This window comes from Ranitomeya variabilis, chromosome 5 (assembly GCF_051348905.1).
Source record: "Ranitomeya variabilis isolate aRanVar5 chromosome 5, aRanVar5.hap1, whole genome shotgun sequence".
Lineage (NCBI taxonomy): Eukaryota > Metazoa > Chordata > Amphibia > Anura > Dendrobatidae > Ranitomeya > Ranitomeya variabilis.
In genome coordinates, this window is record NC_135236.1 from 480,663,811 (window position 1) to 480,681,527 (window position 17,717).

The following is a 17,717-nucleotide window of genomic DNA, read 5'->3' on the forward strand; positions in this document are numbered from 1 at the left end:
TTACCTCCAGGCAGGGAAATATTAGTGATAGATATTACCATCTGGGGCTGGGGGGGGGGAGAAGCATGGGCCTGTGTGCTTTCAAATGCCAGGGCTGAATTTCAGTCCCAGTCCATTACTGGATGTGCTTGTTTATATTCTGGCACCAGTCAGATCCTGTGTTGAATCACATCTATACCAAGCCATGCATGTCTATTTTTACTGGAACAGAAAGGTCCAGGAAATGTCCATTAAAACAGTTTTGTGTTTCTCTGAATGAGGCTGTGCATACATACCAGGACTCCACTATTGCAGAACAGTATAAATTATCTTCTAATAATTGCATAGTCTCATTATATGTGTTGATAGCTAATCAACTAAATACTTAGTAGATGAAAATGAATCTTTATATTACTTACCTTTGTTTTGAATCTAAGTTAAGAATTCCACCAACAGACCAGATAACTGAAAATAAACCATAAGCCATGATCATATGTTTGTCATCTTCATTTGTTTTCTTGCTACTTGTTTTAAAACTGGGAGACTCTGAGTCCTCTGAAACTTCAAGGATTCCGTCTTCAGTTTCCATTTTTAGTTTTGCAGAACTAAAATGATACAAAACAGTATGCAATGTCAAATATATGCAATGATGAGTATACAGTATATGACGGAATGACAAACGCCAAGCGAAGTAATTCTGACTACAACTCACCCTGTCATCGGAAGTGACTGGAGTTAGCTTGGCACTTGCGCAGTAATGTTTTATGCTCTGCCCACAGAAGAGCAGAGTAAATTGTACCCATGTAGACCTGCGAGGCTACTGCGCAGGTGCAAAATTTTGTTTAGCTGATACAAAATGTGTCATCTACACCAATCATAGCCAGAGGGCACAGATTAGGAGCACAAAGGAGGTACAGATGCCATAGGGAGGATGCTCATCGGACAGGACCATCCTCAATTAAATACAGTGAGGGAGCAATTAAAATAGTATTTTTGGGAGTATACAGGGGGAGTCAGGAGATGATTGACACATTTGTGGAATACAGCGCAGGAGCAAATAAAGATGGTGGATTTGTTCAGAGACAAAAACTGGTGACAGATTCACTTTAAAAAACTACTATGGTTATAGTCATTAGATTAGAGAATATTGGCCTTTAATCTGGGAATTTATCTTTATATAATATTCATACTCTTGAAAATATTTTTTAAAATTTCTAATAAGAAGCAATGGGCTTCCTTTGGTTTCATCTATTTCAGCAAGATCAACTATCTGTTGTCTTTTTTAACCTCTTCACATCCATTATCTGCTGTTAACAAGTTAAATGCCATTATCAGTCACCGACAGTGGCATTTAACATGTCATTGATCCCACCAATTGGTGCTTCTGTCACCTGATTGTGGGGCGCCGATGGGTTGTCATCACAGTCGGGGGTCTGGTGAAGACCCCCATGCCTGTCATCATGATCCACCTGTGAATGCCAGCCTGTGCCAGCAAACATAGGAGATCGTGATTTTTGCTATGCATAGCAGTGCTGAAGCACTGCAATGTATAATTCAGGTGATTGGACAATCGCAGCTTCAAGGCCCCTTCAAAGGGAAATTATTATATACTGTAAAAAGTAAAAAACAAAGTAAAGAAAAAAACTAAAGTTTAAATCACCCCTTTTTGCCTCATAAAAAACAAATTAAAAATACATATTTGATAGCGCCACATTCAGAGAAGCCTGATCTGACACTTTCTATGAATTGTGCCTGGCTATAGTTGCTGCTCCAGTTGTTTTCAATAAAGGGCATTTTAGTGCTCAAAGACAAGTCAAGAGATTGGCATACATTCTACTGTATATGATAGCAGAGTGGGAACTTTCTGCAACAAATTGTGCTGGCTCGGTATGTTGTGCTCCATAGCACCACCAGCAACTTGAGTAGATAAGAGTTTAGTTGGCAAATCAGAGGATGACTGGGAGCATAGACTGGTTACTTCAACACACAACCAGGGATGGATATTGGCAGATTTAATGGAGAAAGAAGAGAAAAGGATGCATCCTGGCTGACAGAAAGATGAGCGTGATTAGAAGAGGAAAGAGAACAAATTGAGATCTGCTCTTATTGCTGGCCACCTTGCTTTTCCCAAAATGAGTAGATGAGTAGATGATGTCACTTCAAGTGCTCATAGTGAGACCTAGTTTCTATTGTATGTGAGCTGGGATGTCCAGGGATTATTTTCCACTTGCAGATCCTGCAAATTGCCAAAGAATCACTGCCACCAATGTGACCAGACCTTTCAGGTGCTAATGAGCCTCCACCAACATCACCTACTTCTGAGGTGACTGCATACCATGCAGATTTAGCCTTGGAGGATTTTTAAGCCTCACATTGCCTGTGCTTTGTGCCACTGAGGCTAACACCCTGCTCCCCTGGTTTATAGGTTTTATCCACCACAGAATCTTTATCATTATCATCATCCCAGATCCAGCCGACAGTTGCCTCTGTGAGGGAAATGGCTTGAGTTCCTTGCACTTTCCATTCCCCCACACACATCTAATTTCCACCTCCAGATTTGCCACACCTCAGAGCGCTACTACCACTGTCAGTGCTTCTACTATCATGATACCCTCAGCCTGTAACAGAGATTAGTGTTAGAATTGGGTCTTCCATCTCTTCTGGCTAAATGTTTTCCACATACAAAGACTGACTATTTCAGTCATTCATTCAATGAATCAACTGGGAGAAAATGGTGTAGTATGTTCCTTAGTCCCCAGGGTGCTGTAGTTTAGGGGACTGTGGGGAAAAACTGAAATTGTCATTGATGGATTGAAAACTCAGCTTTGTACAACATTAATTATTCTGGCAGAGGAAGAGGAGGTATACTGTAAATAACACTGACTCAAGCTGATGATGTCGCTAGCAGAGGCTACATCATCCCACCCTGACAAGTATTGCAATATATATTCCATTACACTCCCCATTGATATGCTTGCCAGAGGCAGAGAAAGCCAATGGTGACTTGCGTTTTGGTACTAGTACTACTGAGTTGCTATTGCACTGCAATTGCAATGTTATGGGTAGTTTTTTCTCTTACAGTACCACATTAATTGCCAATGCCATATTTTAACTTACCATACATTATACAAGTATAGCATTTACCCAAACCTGTAAAACTGTGGAATAAACCACAAATGCAAGGCAGGGTTCACATGAAGGCAAAAAATGCTAATGCATCACCAGCTTGCCCTGTATTATTGGTTCTCCATTTATGTGTCTCCACTTTGATAATTTAAACAGGTGTGCCAAAAGAAATGCACTGTTAAATGTCTCAATTTGTTATAATAATTTGTATTCAAATGTTTAGTACAAGCTAATTAATTACCTTGCCCAAAATGAAACATTTAGCAAGCACAGATGCCAGGTGTAACACAGCCCCTGTACAGTTGTCAATTGAATAGTCAAACAGATAATCAAAAAGTAAATTGTGTGTATAATGTTTTCAAATTTCTATTTTTTTTAAACACTACTTTCCCCCTGTCCAAAAACCAGAATGCTATATTGTTTGTCAGTTACATACACAGTAAGTAATTTACTTCAACAGCCAGCAATATTATTGTGTAGCATATTTCTATTAAATTTGAGCACTAAAACAATTGCAAAACTTTAATCTTATCCTTTTTTTAAGGAGGAATTTGTGGCCAAATTTTTCATGTTCAACTGGAAAAATGATGTAAGAGTTACAGCAAAGTGAAGGACAGCATCCAATCCAGGTGAAGTATAAAAAGTACTTTATTGTGCCAAATGCAACGTTTCAACCATATAGGTCTTTCTGCTTGAAAAAGACCTATATGGTTGAAACGTTGCATTTGGCACAATAAAGGACTTTTTATACTTCACCTGGATTGGATGCTGTCCTTCACTTTGCTGTGGTATGTACTTTTCCATTTGGGTCCAGTGGAACTAGGACGGGCATCCCTATATCAGTTGTACTGTCAGCTATTTTCTATGTTTAAATGATGTAAGAGTGGCTGTAGAGCTGAATAATATATATCCCTTATACATATACAGTGGGTACAGAAAGTATTCAGACCCCTTTAAAATTTTCACTCTTTCTTTCATTGCAACCATTTGGCAAATTCAAAAAAGTTCATTTTTTTCTCATTAATGTACACTCTGCATCCCATCTTAACTGAAAACCCCCCCATAAATTTAGAAATTTTTGCAAATTTAATAAAAAAAGAAAAACTGAAATGTCACATGGTCATAAAAATTCAGACCCTTTGCTCAGTATTGAGTAGAAGCATCCTTTTGAGCTAATACAGCCATGAGTCTTCTTGGGAATGATGCAACAAGTTTTTCACAAGTGGATTTGGGGATCCTCTACCATTCTGTCAGGTTGGATGGTGAACCTTGGTGAACAGCCATTTCCAGGTCTCTCCAGAAATGCTCAATTGGGTGTAGGACAGGGCTCTGGCTGGGCCAGTCAAGAATGGTCACAAAGTTGTTCTGAAGCCACTTCTTTGTTAAAGGGACTCTGTCACCTCAAATTGGCGGGATATTTAAATGATTATTATCTGTCCAAAGGGGCGGCATTTCATCTTCATTTCTCCACCCCGTTGCATTGAGCACACACCAACTATGGAGCAGAAGTACTCTAATTCACTAACATATTGCGGACAACAGGGATGGACGGGGTGGAGAAATGAAGATGAAACGCCGCCCATTGGACAGGTAAATAGTAATTTAAATATCCCGCCAATTTGAGGTGACAGAGTCCCTTTAATTTAGCTCTGTGCTTATGGTCATTATTTTGTTGGAAGGTGAACCTTAGGCCACGTCTGAGGTCCAGAGCACTCTGAAAAAGGTTTTCATCCAGGATATCTCTGTACTTGCCCGCATTCATGTTTCTTTCAATGACAACCAGTCGTCCTGTTTCTCCAGCTGAAAAACACCCCCATAGCATGATGCTGCCACCACCATGCTTCACTGTTGGAATTGTATTGGCCAGGTAATGAGCAGTGCCTGGTTTTCTCCACACATATCACTTAGAATTATCATCACCAAAAAGGTTTATGTTCGTCTCATCAAACCAGATAATCTTATTTCTCGTAGTCTGGGAGTCCTTCATGTGTTTTTTAGCAAATTATATGTGGGTTTTCATACGTCTTGCACTGATGAGAAGCTTCTGTTGGGCCACTCTGCCATAAAGGCCTGACTGGTTGAGGACTGCAGTGATAGTTGACTTTGTGGAACTTTCTTCCATCTCCCCACTGCATCTATGGAGCTCATCCACAGTAATCTCGAGGGTTCCTCTTTACCTCTCTCACCAAAGTTCTTCTTCCTTGATTGCTAAGTTTGGCTGGATGGCCAGGTCTAAGAAGACATCTGGTGGTCCCAAACTTCTTCCATTTAAGGATTATGGAGGCCACTGTGCTCTTAGGTACCTTGAGTACTGCAGAAATTCTTTTTTTACCTTGGCTAGATTTGTGCCTTGTCACAATTCTGTCTCTGAGCTCCTAGGCCAGTTACTTTGACTTCATGATTCTCATTTGGTCTGACATGCACTGTGAGCTGTGAGGTCTTATATAGAAAAGTGTGTGCCTTTCCAAATCAAGTCCTATCAGTTTAATTAAACACATCTGGCCTCCAATGAAGGAGTAGAACCATCTCAAGGAGGATCACAAGGAAATGGACAGCATGTGACTTAAATATGAGTGTCTGAGCAAAGGGACTGAATACTTATGACCATGTGATATTTCAGTTTTTCTTTCTTATTAAATTTGTAAAAATGTCTACATTTCTGGGGGGTTTGTCAGTCAAGATGCGTAATGTACATTAATGAGAAAAAAATAAACTTTTTTGAATTTACCAACTGGCTGCAATGAAACGAAGAGTAAAAAATGTAGGGGTCTGAATACTTTCTGTACCCACTGTATATATATATATATATATATATATATATATATATATATATATAGTATGTCTAAATATACATACAGGTGCATCTCACAAAATTATATAATCAAAAACTTCACTTATTTCAGTTTTTCAATTCAAAAAGTGAAACTCATATATTAGATAGAGTTATTACAAACAGAGTGATCTATTTCAAGTGTTTATTTCTGTTAATGTTGATGATTATGGCTTACAGCCAATGAAAGCCCAAAAGTCATTATCTCAGTAAATTAGAATACTTTATAACACTAGCTTGAAAAAATGATTTTAAAATCCAAAATGTTGGCCTACTGAAATGCAAATTCAGTAAATGCACTAAATACTTGATTGACGCTCCTTTTGCATCAATTACTGCATTAATGCGGCGTGGCATGGAGGCGATCAGCCTATGGCACTGCAGAGGTGTTATGGGAGCCCAGGTTGATTTGTTAGCAGCATTCAGATCATCTTCATTGTGGTGTCTAGTGTCTCTCATCTTCCTCTTTACAATACCCCATGGATTCTAAACTGGGTTAAGGTCAGGTGAGTTTGCTGGCCAATCAAGCACAATGATACTGTTGTTTTTAAACCAGGTATTGGTACTTTTGGCAGTGTGGTCAGGTGCCAAGTCCTGCTGAAGAATGAAATTTCCATCTCCAAACAGCTTGTTGCAGAGGGAAGCATGAAGTGCTCTAAAATTTGCTGGTAGACGCCTGTGCTGACTTTGGTTTTGATAATTTTGTAGCATCTAGTGTGTTATAGAGGCCCGATCCAAAGGCCACAAAAAATTATTGTGTTCCTAACGTCATATACTAGGGGGCATCAGACTTTCAAATTGTTTGTTACATATCTTCTTTGTCATACAGGCCTCATCCACATTCAAACAATTCTTTCTTCTGTGACTAACACAATACAGCACGCCATATTTCACCTTGGAATTTACTGCCACTGAAGTTCAGCTGTTTGCAGAGGTGGTGAAGAGTTTAAAATCTATTTTTTTTTTTGCTAATACTGTGCTCCTACCACACTATCTCAGCAACATATATCAAACTGACCTATTGTGGTGTGTTAACCACTAGACAAGAAGTGGATCCAACTCAGGAAAGTAAGGTTAAAATAATTAGTATTTATTTGTTAAATTAAAACAATAATAAATAATACTAAAAAGTCAGGGCTAAAAAACCTCAAAAAAAGAGAGAGGGAAAGCATGGCGTTGTAATAATAAGCCGCGTGCAGGCCGTCAGTACATTTATTATTGTTTTAATTTTACAAATAATTACAAATTATTTTTAACCTTATATTCCTGTGTTGGAATCACTTCTTGACTAATGGGTAACATACCACAATAGACCAGTTTGATATATTTGGTTTGAAGTGTCTAACAACTATTGCACCTTCTTGAACAAATAGAAATTATCTGAGCAACATGCCTGGGAAAAAGCAAGACCGTGGTGGAAGGGTAATTAGGATTGGTGTTCAAGTTACAAGTGGGGTAGGTGGTAAGGTTAGTGAAAGCAATAGTGAACCAACTACGTCACGTCCTATGCAAAGATGTCTGACAACTTCGGTTACTCCACTACCTTTCTTTGCCAGACGCACATCGGTACGCCTTGTTGATGAGGCACAGAAAGAGCACAGCTTCAAATGACCTGTCTTCCTCTACCTCCACATCAACATCAAACCCAGTACAGTCCACAGAGGTGGTACACAATTTACCCTTGCTTTCCCCTGCATCCCAACTCTCCATTCGTACAACTGACAGTACGGAAAAACAGATGAGTCTCAAGAGCTGTTCACACGTTCTAGGCCATGAAAATCTGCACCGATGCCCAAAAGTTTTTTAGCTTAGATCTAGAACAGAATTATGTAGGGTCCGAGCAGCATCCTGACCCTCGTCATCAGACGTTAACCCCTGGGGGAGGTGATCCTGATGAGACTCAGATATCTGAGGCTCACACGGACTGTACTGTGCTGTCAGGGCAGGAAGAGGAGTAGAGCGACTCCAAGGATGAGGAATTAAATAACACAGAGGATGATGATGATGAGGTGTTAGATCCCAATTTGTTTGAACATAGAGGCACACAGCAGAGTAGTTCATCTGAGGAAGAAGACGAGAAGGTTATGTTGCACCGTAGGTCGCAGACACGTAGTGATGCAGCCATGACGAGCAATGCATCCACAGCTACAACTGTGGCTGTGACCAACAGCATCCGTGGGTCTGCAGCTTAAAGGGGTGGCAAATGTTGCCTAGCCTGTGCCTTTTTGACACTGCAAAGGGTGAGCCAACTCACGTAATCTGCCTACTTTGCAAAAAAAAAACTGAGTAGAGAGAAAAATTGCCATAATTTGACTACTACATGTATGAACCTTCACATTCGCATTCAACATGTGATACTCTGGGAATCCCACCTCAACAATCATCAGCCGCCCCATCAATCTCTTTTGCTGCATCTACCTCCTCTGTTACCATGCCAACTATTGAGACACAGGTCTTTGACTGCAGAACATCGGGTTCTGTACCCATTCCAGTCATGCTGACTGAGAGCCCACCATTAGCTGTAACAGATGCAGACATGCCTGTTGTTTTAGATCCATCACAGAGAATGAGCACACCACCACTTTTGCAATCCATCGTTATATCTACACCTGCACCTCTCTCACAGTCCAGCAGTTTGCCTGGTTCACTGTACTCCGCCCTCTCTCAGCAATGCAGCCATCTCAAGATTCCCCAGTTGTGGTGAGGTAAAAGATTGTTTCTTCCTATGCATAGCAAAGCTAAGAGGTTGAGCTCCACCATTTCCAATCTGTTAGCCACGGATATGTTGCCTTTCCACCTGGTAGGTTCAGATGGTTTCCAAAAGCTGATGGCCATTGCAGTCCCCCAGCACCAAGCAGTGGTCATTACTTTTCTAAGAAAGCTGTGCCTGTGCTACAGCAGCATGTCGCAGACAACATTACCCATTCCTTGACAAAATCTCTGTCTGACAGGGTGCATTTCACCACAGAAAATTGGATGAGAAAGCATGGCTAAGGGTATTACATTTCTCTGACTGGGCACTTGATGACTCTGTTAGCTGTGGGTCAGGAGCTGCTTTAATGAAACACGTGTTTCAACAGTACAGAGCAAATCCCCACCACATCCATATTGCGCATCCAGGGCTCACAACAATCAGACAGTGTTAAAATTGATATGCCTTGCAGATCGCAGTCATACAGCTGAAGAGTTGCGGACAGCTCTCCAGGCTGAGTTTGATCAATGGCTGTCTCCGCTGAACCTGCATCCAGGGAAGGCCATATCCGATAATGCTGTGAACCTGGTGGTGGCAAGCTCACACACATGCCTTGCATGACTCATGTCTAGTGTTGAGCATTCTGATACCGCAAGTATCGGGTATCGGCCGATACTTGCGGGTATCGGAATTCCGATACCGAGATCCGATACTTTTGTGGTATCGGGTATCGGTATCGAAACAACATTAATGTAAAAATGTGTAAAAGAGAGAATTAAAATAAAAAATATTGCTATACTCACCTCTCCGACGCAGCCTGCACCTTACCGAGGGAAGCGGCAGCGTTCTTTGTTTAAAATTCGCGCTTTTCTTTCCTTTACGTGAAGTCCCGGCTTGTGATTGGTTGCGTCGCAGTCACATGGGCGACGCAACCAATCACAGCAAGCCGTGACGTAATTTCAGGTCCTTAAGGATTTTAAAATTACGTCCCGGCTTTGTGATTGGTTGCGTCGCAGTCACATGGGCGACGCAACCAATCACAGCAAGCCGTGACGTAATTTCAGGCCCTTAAGGATTTTAAAATTACGTCCCGGCTTTGTGATTGGTTGCGTCGCAGTCACATGGGCGACGCAACCAATCACAAGCCGTGACGTCACGGGAGGCTGGACACGCGCGCATTTTAAAATGCGCGCTTGTCCAGCCTCCCGTGACGTCCCGGCTTGTGATTGGTTGCATCGCGGTCAACCAATCACAAGCCGGGAGGCTGGACACGCGCGCATTTTAAAATGCGCGCTTGTCCAGCCTCCCGGCTTGTGATTGGTTGACCGCGATGCAACCAATCACAAGCCGGGACGTCATGGGAGGCTGGACAAGCGCTCATTTTAAAATGCGCGCGTGTCCAGCCTCCCGTGACGTCACGGCTTGTGATTGGTTGCGTCGCCCATGTGACTGCGACGCAACCAATCACAAAGCCGGGACGTAATTTTAAAATCCTTAAGGGCCTGAAATTACGTCACGGCTTGCTGTGATTGGTTGCGTCGCCCATGTGACTGCGACGCAACCAATCACAAAGCCGGGACTTCACGTAAGGAAAGAAAAGCGCAAATTTTAAGCAAACAACGCTGCCGGTTCCCTCGGAGAGGTGAGTATAGCAATATTTTTTATTTTAATTCTTTCTTTTACACATTAATATGGTTCCCAGGGCCTGAAGGAGAGTTTCCTCTCCTTCAGACCCTGGGAACCATCAGGAATACCGTCCGATACTTGAGTCCCATTGACTTGTATTGGTATCGGGTATCGGTATCGGATTGGATCCGATACTTTGCCGGTATCGGCCGATACTTTCCGATACCGATACTTTCAAGTATCGGACGGTATCACTCAACACTACTCATGTCCTAAACCTGGTGGTACAGCGTTTTCTCCGCCACTATCCTAGCCTGAGTGAGTTTCTCTAGAAAGCACAGAAGCTGAGTGCTCATTTCTGCCATTCGCACCCCTCAGATCATCGACTTGTATCGATACTGAGGTCTTTGTCCAAGCCAGTTAACAGGTTGATATGCGATGTGCTGACATGGTGGAATTCCCCTCTACACATTTTGCAGTGACTGTGGCAGCAGCAATGATCCTTGATTCAGTATGTCATGTCGTATAGCCTGGGCCAACGCAGAACAAACGTTTATGGAGTGGACACAGATTAAGGACCTCTGCACCCTTCTGCACAGTTTCAAAATGGCTACTAAGATTGTTAGCACCGACAACGCCGTCATCAGTATCACTACTCAAGTAATTTATATGCTGAAGCAGACTTTGAATAGCTTATGGGAGGAGATGGTGGTCCCAGAACAAAAGGAGGAAGCAGAGGAGGAAGAGATAATATTGTCTCTAATTTCCAGACTATCATCACACAGGCAGGTGCCAAGGGAGGGTGGATTACTGCGATCAAAGGGAGCTGGTGATAACACACAAACTCTTATCGAAGCTGCAAAATCAGAGGAACAAATGGAGGAGGAAGAGGCGATGGGCGAGCAACTGGAAGATGAAAAGGATAATCCTCCCCTCTCTGTTGTTTGTGGTTAGCAGGAGGGGATGGAGGAAGCAAGCATCATTGTTACCCAGCCACCAACACAGCATGGGCTTGGACCTCATGGTACAGCTCAACATATGAGTGCCTTCTTGCTGCACTATCTGCAACATGATCCCTGTATAGTTATTATTAGGAATACTGCTGACTACTGGGTTGCCAATTTATTAGATCCATGTTATAAAACCACATTTTGCCAGATTCCCACCCTGGAAATGGACCTGTGAATGCTGGAGTATTGAAACATGCTTTTACACAACCTTAAGAGAGCTTTTCCCCAAGACAGCAGTGAAACACACAGTTCGCATTGCAGCTCTAGACTTCCAGCCTTTGGCAAATCAATACATCAATGCCAAAACATTAGCCGCAGCAGCATTAGTGCAAGTGGAAGAAGTAATTTCTGTGAGTCCTTTGACACTTTTTTTAGATCTTGTGCATCAGTCCAAGACTTACCCATGGTGAACGAATGGAAAGGATGGTGCAGGAGTATCTAGAACTGAATATCAATACCATCAGGAAGGGTTTGGACCCTTTCACATTTTGGTCTTCCAAAATGGATGAGTGGCCTGAGCTCACCTCACATGCCTTGTAGGTTTTATCATGCCCAGCAGCAATTGTTCTCTCAGAACGTGTCTTTAACGCTACTGGTGGTTGCCTGATCGATAAGCGCAGCCGGCTGTCCCCTGAAAGTTTAGACCACTTAACTTTCTTCAAGATGAACAAGTCATGGATCTCCATGGACTTTTGCTATCAATCGCAGACTGCACAGCTTAGGTGATATTGCATTTTTTAGTGTGCTGCATTAATGTCACGTAACTGCACTCTGTAATACTGTATCTGTAGTGTGGCTTCTGTGCCTGCTGTGGCTGTGCTGCTGCTGATGTTAATACAAATTTGTGAAAATGTAAACAGTCATGGTTGGTCTACATCTGTTGTGTTGGCTATAGTGGAAGATGTGTCAGTCCCAATTATACTATATCTACTGTGGTAAATTTGATGCCACTTTGGTATTGTCTACCAATGATTTTTGGAAATGTGAACACTCCTGGTTGGGTGTCCATCTGCTGGATTGGGCGTACTGGAAGTCCTGTTGGTCCCTATTATACTATTTCTACTGTGGTGAAATTGATGCCACTTTGGTATCGCCTGCCAATAATTTTTGGAAATGCGAACACTCCTGGTTTTGTGTTCATCTTCTGGATTGGTTGTAGTGGAAGACCTGTCACTCCCTATTATACTATTTCTACTCTCGTGAAATTTATGCCACTTCTGAGGTGTAAGGCCCTCATTTGTTTAAATGTGAACACTCCTGGTTGGGTGTCCATCTGCTGGATTGGGCGTAGTGGAAGACCTGTGGGTCCCTATTATGCTATTTCTACTGTGGTGAAATTGATTCCACTTTGGTGGTGTCTGCCAAAAATTTTTGGAAATGTGAACACTCCTGAAATATTCACTCATCTCTAATTGAGATCTCTGCTCAAGAGATCTCGTCTTCCAAGCATTGCCCAACTCCTGCCGCTGCCCCCACCTGTTTCCTGCAACAGTGACCCTGCCTCTTGTGACCCCGTTCCACTTCAGTTGACTCCATCATTGGTTAAGCTACTGTAAAATCGGACTATAAGACATACCACCATATTATTAAAATTATTTTCCTCCCCAAAATTTCAGTTGCAACTTTTGGTCCCGTGCATCATATAGTCCTCAAAATACGGTATACTGTAAGAATCGATGATTTGTACATTCTACTAACTCTTTTTCTTTGAATATTTATTAAAATCAGAGAGATATATACTTTGCCTAATTATTTAGAGTATTTTCAAAAATAACTTTAGACTTTCCAACTACATAAAGATAACATCTTAATCCAAATGCAGTAATGATGGCATGCAAATTCAGTAGTTGCCCATTTTGCCCATACAGTGTCATAGACAGGACATTGCATTGAAAGTCTTATTGCAGCATTTTACAAAGCAAAAATATTACAACTGTTAGGTTAATAGAAATGTACAGTTATCTTACCTGAAATTTGTTAGCAAGCATTCATAGATCTTGAGCATTGACATGGTAAGATGCATAGGAGAAGTTTGAATCACAAATGTACAATTTTTTTCCACAAATTGTAAGCAAACAGGAATTAGCCACCTGCACATCATCTAAACGACAAGAGACAAACATACTTTATAAAAATCATTATATGAAAGCTAATTGAATAAAACTACACTAAAGAATAATTAATAATTTTACAATAGTGTTGGTGCAAATCATTTATCTTATTCCATTCAATTGGTCTGTGGCCACTGCACAGGACCAGGAGTATCCCCTCTTATCTGCAGGCAGCCCTGTCTCTTTCTATAGGTCAGTCAGGACATGTGAAGTTGCGCCAGGTCAGTTAATCAAAAGTTGAGCCGAAGATGCCATTAGGTAAAAGGTAGTACTCCTGCCACAGTGCAAAATGTATAATATTACACTAATTGGCAATGGCGTAAAGATGGCTGTTACAGGGGTCACGACCGCAACCGTGCTCTTGCTGACGTCGGCGTGGACGTGACTGAGTGCGTATGGCAGTGACATCATGTGTTGCCCATCGCTTGCTCACTGAAGACAGCTTCCAGCTGCAGAAGAGGTCGCCATGCAATGGGGAGGCAGATGCGAGATGAGTAGAATTGTTTATTTGTTATGTCTTAAATAACACTGGTAAAATGGGGGATATATACCATGATGGACAACATATGCTGTACATACACCAGGATGGGCAACATATATATATATATATATATATATATATATATATACACCATTATGGGCAACATATACTGTATATACACCAGAATAGGCAACATTTATATATAGACCATGATGGGCAACATTTATATATACCCCAGGATGGGCAAGATAGATACCAGGATCAGGGCTATGCAGCATCAATAGTAAAAGATAGAATGTTAAAAATAATTAAAATAATAAAAAATGTGGTTATTCTCAGCAGCGTTCCCAGTACGTTCCATTCCCAGGGATGTTTTGCACGAAGGACCTTTGTGACGTCACAGTCGCGTGACAGTGATGTAATCTCAGGTGATTTGCGCAATGCATTACTGAGAATGGAAGCCGCCGCATGTACCACTGAGAGGCGGAAGGACTCCAAGGGCCATTAGAAGGTAAGTATATCCCTATTTTTTATTTTTATTCTTTTTTTACAGGAATATGGTACCCAGGGCTTGGAGGAGAGTCTCCTCTCCTCCAGACCATGGGTGCCAGCCACATATGAAGTGCTCACTTTACGCATGGTGGGCATAGCCACATGTGTAAAGTGAGTGTTTCAATGCAATCCTATGGTGGCGGAATTGCCTTGATTCCGCAGAAATAATGAACATGCTGTGGATTTTACCGCTATGCGATTCCGCAGCGGGAAAATCCACAGCATGGGCACAGCAACTGCGGAATCCCATAGGATTGCATGGGAATGCGTTTTTTTTAAAGCGTATTTTAAGCATTTCTGCTGCATCAGAAACGCATAAAAAATGCAACGTGGGCACACAGCCTAACAGTTCCCACTAAACACCATATCACATACACAAAGCCGCCACCGTGACAAGGTAGACACCTCTGGCAGGGCCCTACTCTACTCTAACCTATTAAACATTTGTTAAAATATCCAATACTCTTTTTAGGTATATTTTTCTTTTTCTTTAAAGGAAGGTGTAACATACAGTTTTAAAATAATTTAAACTAGATTGTGACTTTTTCATAATCTGTATTTCTGATTGCAGTTTATTGTATTCAGTTTTCTGTACATTTTTGCAAGTTGACTTGAACTCAGCAGCCTCACAGCATGTATGAGGATGCAAGCCTGGAGAACGGCACCCAGTCCATGCAGACCAATTTCCCCTTCCAATAATTAAACTGCCATAATAATAAAGATGTTTCCCAATCATATATGCCCACTTTTTATTTTTTCATCAATATGGCCATTTGAGGGCTTGTTTTCGGGATGAGTTGTACTTTTGAATGACATGATTGGTTTTACCAAATAGTGTACTGGAAAATGGGAAAAAAAATTCAAAGTGCGGTGAAATTGCAAAAAAAGTGGAATTCTACAATTCTTTTTTGGTTGTTTTTTTTTACCATGTTCACTAAATGTTAAAACTGACCTGCCACTATGATTTTCCAGGTCATTACAAGTTTGAAGATTCCAAACATATATAGGTTCTTTTTTATTTGTGGTGAAAAAAAATCCAAGGTTTGTTAAAAGAGAAAAAAAGTGGTGATTTTCCTAGACCTGTAGCGTCTCCATTTTTCGTGATCTGGGGCTGGATAAGGGCTTATTTTTTGCATGCTGAGCTAATGTTTTATTGATACCATTCTGGTGTAGATATGATCTTTTTATCATATTGCATTGTAATACAATGTTGCGGTAATTCTGCCGTTTTTGATTTTTATTTTCGCATTACATCATTTACTGATTGGAATAATTATTTTTATATATTGATAGATCGGGCAATTCTGAATGCGGCAATGCCAAATATGTTTTTTTTTATGTTATTGTTTTATTTTGAATGGGGCAAAGAAGGGGTGATTTAAACTTTTATATTTTTTTCCTTTTAAAAAAAAAAACTTTTTTTTTTTACTTTTTACTAGCTTCAATAGTCTCTATGTGAGACTAGAAGCTGCTACAGATAGCAGGGGTCACACTTGTGAGTTCAATGCAAGAAACTCACACAAATCTCTCGCATCAAGTCCCAGCAATGCCGCCAGAACTTGGGACTGGAGCGTTCAGCTGCATAGAAATACATGGCGGCAGTGTAGGAACTTGATGCGAGAGACTCTCACAAGTTTCTCACATTGAACTCGCAAGTGTGACCCCGGCCTAACACTAAAAATCAAACCTGGCTTTCCTGCCGGGGTTTCTACAGGTGTGGAGGAGATCGATGCAGAACCTGTTCACATGTGTTTAATATTAAAAAAAAAAAAAATTGTAATCAGAACAACTCTTGTAGCTATGATTTAAAAAAACTTTATAAATTGTAATACTACGGATGTTGTATATATTATTGACTGCTCTTTATGCCACAAGATGTATATGGGATGTACATTGTGCAAATTAAAGATCCTCATATCAGAGCATATTACTGATACTATCAGCAGTAGCAATGCAAATCGTAACATCTCACAGGCATCTAAGCATTTTATTTTACATCATCACAGAAGTATTTAATCTTTTAGCATCTATGGTATTGAAAAAGTGACTAGGCATAATGGGGGGGCGATCAGAAGAGAAGATTGTGCACTAGGGAAGCTTTTTGGATTTATAATTTGGACACCTGTGTTCCCCTAGGTCTGAATAGGCACGAGGAAATTATGTTCCATTATTAACAAGATGTGTTACTCTTCTCATGCTCTGCCTGCCTGTCTATTGTTACATTATTTTTAATGGATTTATTATTTATTCAACGTGTATTCACTCTTTTCCTTCTCTAGATTTTTTTTTATTGCAATTATGCTGGCCTTCTCCAATCTGGCATGTGGCCACCGAGTTACTCCCACTGGGTGTGTTTATCTCACCAGTCTGCAATTAGCACACATGTATACAAGAGTTGACAACACTCCACATTGGAAGCTGTGACAAAGAATGCCGGAGTCGCGTTCAAACGCAATGCCTTTTCCCTCCCCCATTCACCTTTCTATTTTTTCACGACAAGTATTTTTTTTTTTTTTTTTTTTAAATAAATGCATTGGTTTAACCTGGAGCTGGACTTTCCTCTTGGTTTCTGCAGTCTGCTGCAGACCCCGGGTTGTCATGCCAACCCATCGGCGACCCACAGTCATGTGTCATTGGCACTGAAGGGCATGGTATGTGATGCGCTTCCAGTGTGTGCATGTTAAGTACCACTGTCAGGCTTTGATAGTGGCATTTAACATGTTAACAGCTGGGGGTAAATCGCTGATCAGACTAGCTGTCATGTGCCGGAAAAGGTGCTGGCCCTGCTTTAAAAGAGAAAAGAAAGTGCCAAAGCCTACAAGTTCTGAACCCACCAGCCTGGGGGTTAGCAATGTAAAAAAACAAAACATATTTCATGATAACACTACTTTCAACATGAACCACAATGTATACGCCTGTCTTTTGTGGACTTTCATTTCTAAATTTTAGGATCCCTCCAATGAAGTTTTCTGATTATTATATCTGTGTATATACTATAAGTAACTCATGGAAAAACTACCACATATATAATGCATTAAGTAGGACCAATGTTAGGGATAAATCACTGAATGAACATGACAACAGAGCAAAACAAAAAGAAATGATCAAATATCCCATATAGTAATAGTAATACATTTTATTTAAAAAAAAAGGAAACAGATATGTAAAGTAGCTGGATGTATAAAATACATACATACAAAAGGGCGCATATCCTCGTAAAACAGTTAGTCAAATAGCTCCTTTGGTATCAACTACAGGCACAATAGTGTACCCATTGACATATTTGTATATTGCAACACCCCATCTTGCC

At 40.9% G+C, this 17,717-nt stretch overlaps 1 protein-coding gene across 1 annotated transcript in view; it reads right to left on the minus strand.

Annotated features, from left to right (window-relative positions):
- The window catches only part of LOC143775062 (dynein axonemal heavy chain 3-like), a 2,972,411-nt gene that overhangs the window by 1,381,899 nt on the left and 1,572,795 nt on the right, over positions 1 to 17,717 (minus strand). Inside the window, exons 41-42 of the mRNA XM_077262897.1 lie at positions 13,231 to 13,364; positions 399 to 584 (exon numbers count right to left, since the gene is read on the minus strand). Coding sequence (XP_077119012.1) covers positions 399 to 584; positions 13,231 to 13,364 — 320 coding nt within the window. The remainder of the gene's footprint in view (positions 1 to 398; positions 585 to 13,230; positions 13,365 to 17,717) is intronic.